This window comes from Sipha flava, unplaced genomic scaffold (genome assembly GCF_003268045.1).
Source record: "Sipha flava isolate LNK unplaced genomic scaffold, YSA_version1 87_pilon_pilon, whole genome shotgun sequence".
NCBI lineage: Eukaryota > Metazoa > Arthropoda > Insecta > Hemiptera > Aphididae > Sipha > Sipha flava.
This window is the reverse complement of record NW_020273629.1, coordinates 324,474-335,560: the sequence shown is the minus strand read 5'-3', so window position 1 is coordinate 335,560 and position 11,087 is coordinate 324,474. Positions and strand designations below refer to the sequence as shown.

Genomic DNA, 11,087 nt, shown 5'->3' with positions numbered 1-11,087 from the left:
AAAGGAGAGAGAGGTTCGGAATAATTCCCCCAGAACAAAAAAAGGATATTGTACAGTTTTAAAATTTTTAGAATAATAGAATAAAAAATATACACGTCACGAAAATAACATATACCGCGAATATAAAATCTAGTTTTCATCAATTCATGGGTGTATTTTAGAGGGGCGAAGGGACGATCACCCTCTCTGAATCCGTATTTAAGGAATTGATTATACATGAGATACACATTTAAAATTTTTTAATGTGGATCATTTTATAACGAAATCAAATTACGCGTGGCTATGAATATTGCTGAATTGGGATTTTTGTCGAGTCCATACTTAGTGAAAAATCAAATAAAACACAAGCGTAACTTTCTAAATACAAGTGTTAAAAAAGAACTTCACAAAAGTCGATTTTAAGTGGATCCGGCATTAGATTAAAAAAAAAGGCCACAAAATTTAAGGATTCACCTGATTTAAATATTACCAAACATTTTACTTGTAAATTTTGAGCCTGAATTAAAGAAAAAATTTGATTCGTTCCCCTGCCCTAGAAGTAAGTTTATATACGCCCCTACATCCAGTGTTTATTTCAGACCTATCCCGGGGGGTTATCATACATTTCCAAGTGGGTATGCCTTAGAAGTAAATAATTAAGGGAAGTAAAAGCATTGTTTTAAGCTCAATTTATATGTATTAGATAGATACCTACGAATACGTAGATTCTTAAAAATCTAACTTTGGTTAATTATATGTATACAATATTTGAATGAAAGTGTAGAGTAATAATTATTCAACCATAATACCTTTGAGCCATTTCTCACTCTTGGGACGGCTATACCCGATTATCGATTTTTGGGTTGTTACAGTACTTAAAAAATGGGGCGGTAAACACTGAGCGTGCCTCAGGGTACCGAGTAGGTTAATCTGCCACTGATTATACTACATGTATAATTTCTTATCTATAAAGTATATTGAAATTCATAAATTAACTATACTGAGTATTGGGCTCACTACAATCTGCGGTATTGCCATATCGTTGATTTTACCATATAAGCCAGCGTCGTTATAATTTAAATACGTATATTCAGACGTTATATATATTGAGATGGCATTAAAAAGTAAAAGTTACTATAATAAAACATACGATTTTCTTTTTTTTTTTTTCATTAGTAAATCATTTTTAAAATTAATTTGGCTAAAATATTTTGCTACTCTTGAGACTTTTCGCCCCCGGGCATATGCCTACCCGTGCCCACCCCCTAAATACGGGCGTGCGTACTTACGTTTTATTTTTACTATGTTTAAATGAAAAAAACGTAAAAAGATTGTTTTATTCAAATTGGTTAATTAATGAAATTATGTTTTATACATAAATAAGATTAACCACCACAAGGTGTTCAATTTATTTCGAAAACTTGGCTAATGAAAAACAATGTCGATCATCACATTAATTAACAAATTCTAAATTCTAATTAATTTTAATTGTAAGTAACTTAATTTTTAATGTAATAATGTGTGCATAATATAAAATTATAAAATAAAATATAAATAGGTAAAATATTATTTTTTTTTTCTGACGGCCCCCGGATGTGTTTAAGAACATATAAATTGGCCCGCGAACCATAAAAGGTTGGTCCACCCTGTTTTAGATGATCAACATTTTTAGTCAATGCCCATAATATTCCATTAATAAAATTCTCCAACTTAAATAATCCATTACGATATTTTTGTTTATTATTATACTATCCAACTAAATAATGTTTTAATATTATGTATAGGTATTTTTTATTAATGTGTTATAATGACAATTGATGGCCAGGAAGGAAATTACCCTCTCACCTCCATGACAGTTATAAATTAATTCCTTACCGAAGACCGACTAGAGCCATCACTTAAAGTCCAGGTAGATATAATATCATCCTGATTAAAATGCAAAGCACAAATTCCTGAATTTATATTTAAATTTACACAAATTGCTTTTTCTCGTGTATTTAGGGTATTTTGTAGGATACCAAAATTACTGGTTGAGCTTTTTTAATCAGGAACACAGTATTTATTAGTTACCATAATGTGGTAAATAAAATATTATTTTCTAAATTAATTTTCTTAATGAAAAATATATAATATAATTTATAATACACGATTTAAATTAATAAATATCTATGTATATTTAATACATAAAAGTATGATTTAAATTACTTGAGTTAGGACAGAGAAGCTTGGAGAGCTGCGGCCATCCCTGTAATAGGTGATAAGTATGTTTTACAAAAACTTTCCATAGACTTTTCCATAGAATTTTGTAGATTTGAATGCCGTATTCCTAGTTAGTTCACAATATTTAGGTATTTTGTTTCGATAGACATTCGATGTTATTAAATAATTTACAACATAATTATATCATTAAATATTTGTATTCGTTTGTAATAAAAAGGTGTAGAAAAAATATAATATAAAAATAAATGCGCATAGAGAAAATTCTTGAATCATCCATGTTTCGAACCCTTGAGGTTTTTGAATTTTCTACGCCTAATAAAAGCATCGTGCTCGTCATCGGTCGTTTCAGTGTTATCACAACAGTTGTGTTTGAACGTAATCGTCTGTCACGTCCATTTGAATTTTGATTGAGTCTCAATCATTGATGTTATTCTGCATTCATCAGCGAATTTTGCTTAACGTTTTTCGTGTCCTCGTTATTTTCCGTTGACAACAATCAAGGTAAGCATCCATTTTAAAACGCCATATGAAATTTAAATTCACTTCTTTTTTCACTGTTTTATATAATTGCATTTTAAAATTAATGTGTAATGCATATGGATCGTATTATTTTATTATCCATTTATTTTCTCACTTTCGCTCATTTGACATTTCTTTTTGTTATTGATTAAGTATATTTCATAATATTTATTATATTTTTCGCCTCTTATAATTTATTTATGACCAATTTAAGTATATACAAAAGGTGCAATATATATTTAATTATGTGAAGGAGAAGAAGAAGGCCTATTAGGTATTAAAGTATCTTAATATTTATAGAAAATCATATTCACATATTTCTTATGATTTGATGTACTGATAACAACCAATAATTGTCAAATATTGTTAATTAAATTAAATTGTTTTATTTACTGATAACACTCATATATTCAAACATAGTGTAAGATAAATCAAATTTGCTTTAACAATTTTTTTGATGTTTTTCATAAAATCAATAATATTAAGTTTGAATTTTGATGAAAATGTCTGTTATATTTCAACAAAAACATTTGAGATAATCAAGGTTAAAAAATAATTAGCAATTAAAGTTTTTATATCAATTAAATGGTCAAGTTTTACTTGGAAATGTAAATACCTATAATATTTAAATTTTTAATTACTGAACTAAATAATTTGATTGTATAATTTTAAAATAATAAAATAGAATATGAAGTTTGAATATCCTTATATTATATATAATATAATAAGTATCCATTTCCATCTAGTATATCTAGGTAATATTCAGAAAGAAGAAAAATTGTTGATGAGATTTTTAATTTCATAGCTTATATTAGATAATTGGATGTGTATATAAATATATGTACTTTTAGTAATCTATACAGTATTTCGGAAGGCGCTAAAACTCAAAACTTCAACCATAATTCAGTTGCAAATGGTTGTTTCTTAAATTAAGTAATTTATTTATACTTTTAACAATAATTTAACCTTCAGTGAATTTAAAATTTATTTAGGTTCTGGGAATAGATTTTAATATTATATTATAATTATTAATATTAATTTTATAACATTATAAATTATTATATATACTTGTATATATAAATATACTTATATATAATCGTATTTTAGAGGGCAGTGATAATCACTTCTTCAAAGTGTCCTCTAGGTAATGTTAAATAGTTGTCATAAAATTAATATATCTGCTGGATGCAATTTATTACATAAAATGTATACCTGAAATGTATTGGCTGCATTTTACAATGTGTACATTTATACCTCGAATTAATTTACAATTTTGTCTACGTCAAGCAAAATTTACGTTTGTCCACTTAGAAAAATTTTCGTTGTCAGAGTCAGTCTGACAACAGTAGAGAGGCAGGGATTCCTGCCAAGGCCTTAGTTATCTTATACTTTCCGGGACCCCCATTCATTAATAATAAAATTAACAATATTAATGCATATCAATATATCACCATGGATATCGATGATCTTGTATACAAATGAGTAACATTAGAGCAGCGTTTAATTGCAAAGAAAATTTAGAATTTTTTTTGCGTGTAAAAATAATGAATTAAGGCGTTTATTATAATACTTTTTAAATATTGTAGCTAATTTTATAAAAATTTTAAAATAAAAAATAACTGATGAAATATAATAACTACCTATTTCATATGTTTGTTGACTTGGTTCCATTCTGACATTAATTAAAAATAATAAGTTTGGTATTTTTAAGTTATAACTTCAAATTTAATTGAAACTAAAAATTAAAATACAAGGTAACAATTAAATCACAAATTAATAATATGTAATATAATTTATAAATATGTATATATAATGCCCAGAATTATATGTACGAAATATGCATGTATTTATGCGATGGTTATCATTCAAATATGCAAACAAAAATGCATGTTTATTATTTATAAAATGTATTTAATTTTAAAATGTATACAATTCATTAAATAATTAATATTAAAAAAAAATATATACTTTAAAATATATCAACTGTATTTTATATATTTTATTGAACTGTATGGAATTGTCTGTTGTATTGAAATAAAATTGTATTTTGGACACTTGCTCATCTAAAAAAAAAGTCACAAACGAAAATCAATTTAAACAAATCAAGTAGATTTTTATAATATTTTTAGTCACCTGGAGAGTTACTATCGTATTGATACTTTTAATAAACTTTTTCTTATCTTATAACACAAAAATCAAATTATATAACTGCAGGATTCATGGAATATTTTTTTCTATATATGCATTATATTTCAGAAAAATGCAAAAATATGCCAAATTTAATTTTATATACCAAAACATTAGATTAAGATTCAAATTTCTGTCTTACCTTGCTATTTTTTAGTAAAATAAGAGTATATAAAAATATGCAAGTGCATACAATTCCGGGCCCTAGTCATTACAATGGATTTGTTAAATTTGAATACAATGATAGGTATCATTGTCTACGAATAACAATTCCGAACGGAGATGATTTGTTAGATACATATATAGAAAAAATATTATTATTACATATATATGTATAAAAAATTGTAAAATAATTGAATGTTTCAAATGCTTATAAGTTGCTTAAAAGTCAATATAATATTTTGAAAAAAAGTTACTTGAAAAAAATGCCAATCTTAACAACTGGTAAAAATTTCAAGTTAATGCGACTTATACTTTTTAAATTATAACAAATATTTAAAATCGACTGAGGATAAATTATTATTTTATGCAATTTTGTAAGAATTTAAAATTCAAACGGTCATAACATTTTTTTCTTAAAGTCCGGTACAAATATTTTTATAGTATTTCAAAAAAAAACTTAGAAAAATTGAAAATGTATATTGTCTCTAAATAAATCAAAAAATTTCAAAATACTTCGAAAACGTTACAGTGTATAGAAAACGCTAATTTAAATATTTGGTGAAAATTTCAAGTGTATGCGGTTTTTTGTTTTTGAGTTAGAGCATTTTTAAAAAAAATGTAGTTTGCCAAAACATAGTTTTGCGTAAAAATTCCCGTTTTTTCGTAATTTTTTATGATTTTATTGGATGCTTTTAAAAAGTATTGAAAAAGTTTGATTTTTGACTTGCCAAAGTACCATCTACATTCACTTTCCTTTCAGAAAAGTTACTGTTTAAGAAAATCGAAGCATTTTTACTGCCCCAAAACGTGATAACAGACACAAAAAAAGAAAATTAAAAAAAAAAAACACACACATCATTGTAAAACCAATAGATTCCATTAATCCGTTTAGAATCTAATAATTTCATTTTACAATTAATTTAACAAATATTTGGAATTTCTATTGGTCTTAATTATATAACATTTATTATAATTATATTTAAGTTTATATATACCAGAATTTTCAAAAAAGGGGTATTTTTGTAAAGTTTTTAGTTCTATTATTTATGTTTGATTAAATTATTATTAGTTTTAAAAGCGATTTTTATTTTATTAATATTATTGTTTAGAACTTTAACGAATATTTAAAAAAAAATTTAATTACATTTTTTATTATTTTATAATTTACTTGAATAACACACAACATTGACTTATGAAATACTAAAATCTGTTGGAGATTAAATAGTTTTTTTCATCTTCACTTAAATTTTAATCTAAAAATGATTTTTAGTTAGATTATTTTTACAGACTATTAATATTATAATTTATTTGTTATTTGTAGCATGGATTAAATATATTGTTTTTTACAAACATAAAAATATAATTTCCAAATATTATTCAATTACAATGAATATATATTGTAACTATAATAAGTAAGTACACTAAAAATATTCAAACTAACCAAAATTCTAGTTCTCATTCTGAAACTCTAAAATTTCGGTGCTGAATTATGGCAGATAAAACGTGAATTCGCTTTCATTCGTATATGCGCAAAAAGTTACCTATGTTCTCAATTCAATATCAATTGAATTATTAATTATTTCATTTTTTAAAAATTTCACGTTCACTATTATTAATTTTATTTTAATTTGTTTTATCTTATCATACTTTGACTTTGATTTACGCAACATATTATTCAAAGCAAACTCTAATTTTCGAAGTAGTCGATACAAAACTAATATATTCGTACCTAGCAAGCAAACTATAGATTTATTTAATAATTCTACTTGACCGTGACCGTTAGCTGCAGGCTGATGAAAATTAACAACAGTAATAATAAATATTGACATTTTTTAATCTTCAGACATTTATTAAATACATAATTTTTAGAAATTATTATTTTTGAACAAAAACTAGAGTGTTCGATGTTCTTAAGATGAACACTTTACAAATTAGTACATACATAAAATATTTATTATAATAAATTGTTTAAGGTTATTCAATGATAAAATAAAATGTTAATTTTAAGAAATTGTCAATTTTGTTGTTTTTATTGTCAACTATATCAAAAAGGTAGGATATAATTTGTACATGAAAAAACTATTTAATTCTGAACTCTGATTTCGTATCAAAAGATGAAGAAGATCAATGAACAGGTTAATTAAATGTACGTACGTATGTTGACGTATCAATGTTATTATTAATTTTTATTCCTATGTATCAACAATTTAACATATAATATTAAACTAAAGGCAACAGCTATTACTTTAACGTTATTTTTCATTTTTGTTTTATTACTTAAGACCCGGTATGTGGCGCCTAAAACCGGTCTCGAAACTTGAACTTGGCGCCACTGAATAATGTGTTGTTTTATTCAATTTTATTCTGCATTCTGCGCATTTTATACTCAACATACAAATTCTTTAGACCTCAGTTTATTACATAATAGATTTCTAAATAACCATAATTTTACCACCAAATTAGTTAACCTTCAATATTGTTAAAAATTATGTACAAATTCATATTTATGTGCACAATCTTAAACTTTAATGCTTTAACTAAGAAAAATATAGATTTATATTAATAGAGAATAAATGAAATAAAGTAAATAATTAATTATAAATATTATAATATTTTGAACGTTTCCAATGTTGATATTCATATATTATTCATATTAGCCTACTTTCATAATACAATTAATACAAACAAATTTTATATTATAATTATAAATATTATTTAAATATTTTGTTATTCACAAGTGATCACTTACAGAAATAAAAATTGTCTTCAAATATTCTTAATATATTTTCTTTTTTCCCCTCCGTTTAACCGATAACAGAATATATGTAAACCGTTGATTCCTAAAACCGTACATTTTTAATAAAATACAAAACCGTACATTTTTGGTAGGTTAAAACCGCACTCATTTTGTAGATTAAAACAGCAAAATTTTTAAAATTTTTATAGGTCTATAGACAAAAATCGCACACTTAATTGGTCATTATATAACAAAATACTACAAACTTATAGTGGTTAAAACCGCACACTATCTTTAGTGCTAACTAACTTATAAGATAAGATTATAATCTTATAATTATAAGATATACTGTAATAATCATACTAACAAGTTTTAATATTTCGATTTTTAATTAAATTGTATTTATTTTAGGAGCACTTATTTAAATGGTGAGAAGAATTTTTAATCGACGGAGGTCGCATGAAGTTTTTAAAAAATGTTGGTAATATATTTCAAATAATCAAACTTTAAAAATTTTAAACACTTCACATTTTTAATTTTTAATAGATTTAAATATAATAATATATATAATAATAATTTAAGTAAATACACATGATAAAATAATTGTAGTCCTCCAGTCTCGTCTCGTTTGTTGTTCTTATTCCCGGTGTCGCACTTATGGCTTGTTTTCATGTTCTACTGTTTGTCTGGGGAAGGCTCAAATGGTCGGGGTGGCTACCCCTAGATTGGCTTTTGCTTCAACTTCAGTTATCCTCTCATCATGTTCTTTACCACTTGAAGAATATTTAACCTTAAACATAATTTTATAAATTAAAATAATATTTATTAATAATATTTAGTATCTAATCAACCATACAATTTCAAATTTTATTTCATTATAAGATTTTAATTTTATTATTTATTTATTTTTGCGTGAAAATTTACAAACATCTGTTGGTTTGGAGTACTTATTTCAGATCAGATATATATTTTTTTGTTTTGTTACTTTTAAGTTTTAAGATATATAATAAAATGTTATTATTGGCAAACATTCTTTTTAAAAAAATATTTAATTTAAATTGAAGTTGAAAATTGTATTTTTTTTTTTTTTTTTGTGGTGGACAAAAATAGTATGGTATGTAAATATACTTAGGTAAATGTGAATTTGTAAGATAAACCAAATTTCAGTTGAAAATTATGTACCTATTGAATATTTAAGTATAGGATTATTTAGTATATTTTTACAGAGTTAAGTTGATAAAGCGCAAGGGTAGCGAATCTATGGCACGCGTGCCAAAGGTGGCACGTTGACCAAATTTTAATAGCACGTGCAAAAAATTGAAATTATTAATAATTGTACATAAAAAAAAAAATAATAAATAGATTTCGAATGATCAATTACATAATTATACGCAAAAAGTATAGCGATGGATACTTTAGTTCTTCCTGTATGTATATAATATACCTAGGTATAGATTATGTACACGAGTCAATATATTACACGCAGAGAAATTCAAAAATCATAATGTAATTTTAATGAAATACATTTTTGTGATGTGTATATAAACACTTTGGCTTTCATTTTTTTTTCTGAGAGAAAGCTGCTGTTAAACACAATTGGAGTCGTTTCGCATACAGGAGCTACATGCGTATTGATATACACATACAGTGCGTAATGATCATGAAAAAAAAAAGTAAAAACGATGCGTATTAGATATGCGTGTAGATACCATATTTCAGTACATATGAAATCAGAATGGTCACCGATAATATTTTACACAGATAACATAGTAGAGTTTAAAAATATTTCGGCCATTGTTATGGAGTCTCAACAGTATATATTTATTTCATATATTCTATGGTTTAATAAACAGTATACGTAAAAATAATGAAGTACGTTCATTGTTTTTAATACATTTAGCACAGAATAAATGATATCACTTTTAAAGTTATAAGAAAATAGGACTCCATAAATATGGCGACTGAATGTAAACTTGTTTACATCTACAAGTGACCGTTCTGATTTCTTATATTCTGTGATAATATCATTGCAAGCATACTTGGTCGTATGCGTACACGTCGGACGACCCGACTTAATATTGCAGTTGTTTACCGCAAAACGAATGCATATATATACAATTATACAAATTATACGTTTATACACCGATACATTAATCTATAAAATATCTACGCAGTTATCTTTGTATATATTTAATATTTATACGTGTGCGTTTTGGCGACAAGTGGCGTGTTTGTCTGCGTGTGCGTGTACGTGTGTTGCGTATATGACGCGGGTGCGCATACGTAAATTGCGGGTGTTGTTTATAAAAATATACACACATACACAAATATACATGAATATATTATAATATGTGTATGTGTGTGTGTGTGTGTGTGTGTGAATGTACGTAGGTGGTGTGAAAAATGAGCTGATATATGTGTGTATGCGAGAGAGAGAAAAAAGCAAAACGATCGCAATAACAACCGGCGTAATACCTTATGCGACGACCGAAGACGGGATCGTTCGCGCTCGTCAACAGACCCGAGAGTCACCCAAGGACAATGAACGGCCTTTAAGAACCGGTATTCACCGAAAAAAAAATAAGAAAAATTAAAAAAAAAATACAAAATAAATTCCAGACGATGTATTCCGCTGGACGAACTAAACAACACTTCGCTATCGTACAAACACGCGCATACGCTCATAGCGCAGGCGACCGGCGACAGCATCCAGTGAACAGCGGACATTAATAACGCGTGTCGACTAAGACGCGCTTTGGGAAGGACACGTGGTCATCCTTGCGTCTGCCTCTGCGCGCTGGATCAACGTCACTGCGACGTCCATTGTCGCCTCCATTCCTCTACGACACTATTAATACGCGCACTTATCATAATGCACTCGAACACGTACACACACAATGTTATTATCCACACGCATCCTTGTCCGATCTGCGTATAATATGACGTTTACAACATTATTGCGGATGGTAGTAAAGATGCAGGGCTCCATTTGGTACACAATATGTAATACGCGGTAGACACCATAATATTTTAGATATGTATGTAATGGGTACACGGATATTATATTCGAAATGGGAAGGATAATAATACCTTTAATAAGTAATCTTACAGTAAAAATCTCAACTGAATAAAGTATCAGAAATATAACAATAAAATTAATTTCCCGGCTTTGAACGGAACATTCTTGACCAGCACATAGGTTTTAATGTATTATTACCTTATACTATTTAGAGTCAAATTTGGTGTAGCTATTGATTATAAAACAAATAAAACGGAAGTTCAA

At 26.6% G+C, this 11,087-nt stretch overlaps 1 protein-coding gene and 1 long non-coding RNA gene across 2 annotated transcripts; one reads left to right on the top strand and one right to left on the bottom strand.

The window, feature by feature from the left end:
* Positions 1-2,572: 2,572 nt before the first annotated feature.
* On the top strand, positions 2,573-8,501 carry LOC112693482. Its single transcript, XR_003149483.1, has 3 exons — positions 2,573-2,700; positions 8,216-8,281; positions 8,414-8,501. It is a non-coding gene; the product is annotated as an uncharacterized LOC112693482 (long non-coding RNA).
* LOC112693481 lies at positions 8,495-10,799 on the bottom strand. The gene is made up of 2 exons (XM_025568572.1): positions 10,280-10,799; positions 8,495-8,594 (listed from the first exon to the last, which is right to left on the bottom strand). The coding sequence occupies exons 1-2, from the start codon at positions 10,529-10,531 to the stop codon at positions 8,502-8,504; spliced, it is 345 nt and encodes a 114-aa protein (XP_025424357.1). The 5' UTR covers positions 10,532-10,799; the 3' UTR covers positions 8,495-8,501.
* Between the last annotated feature and the right edge of the window lie 288 nt (positions 10,800-11,087).

Bases quoted from the DNA above. Each gene is read 5' to 3' on its own strand.
- LOC112693481 (XM_025568572.1), bottom strand. From the start codon at position 10,531: ATGTCCGCTGTTCACTGGATGCTGTCGCCGGTCGCCTGCGCTATGAGC. The intron at 8,595-10,279 runs GTATTACGCCGG...ATTATGTTTAAG, and splicing joins GTCTTCGGTCGTCGCATAAG to GTTAAATATTCTTCAAGTGG.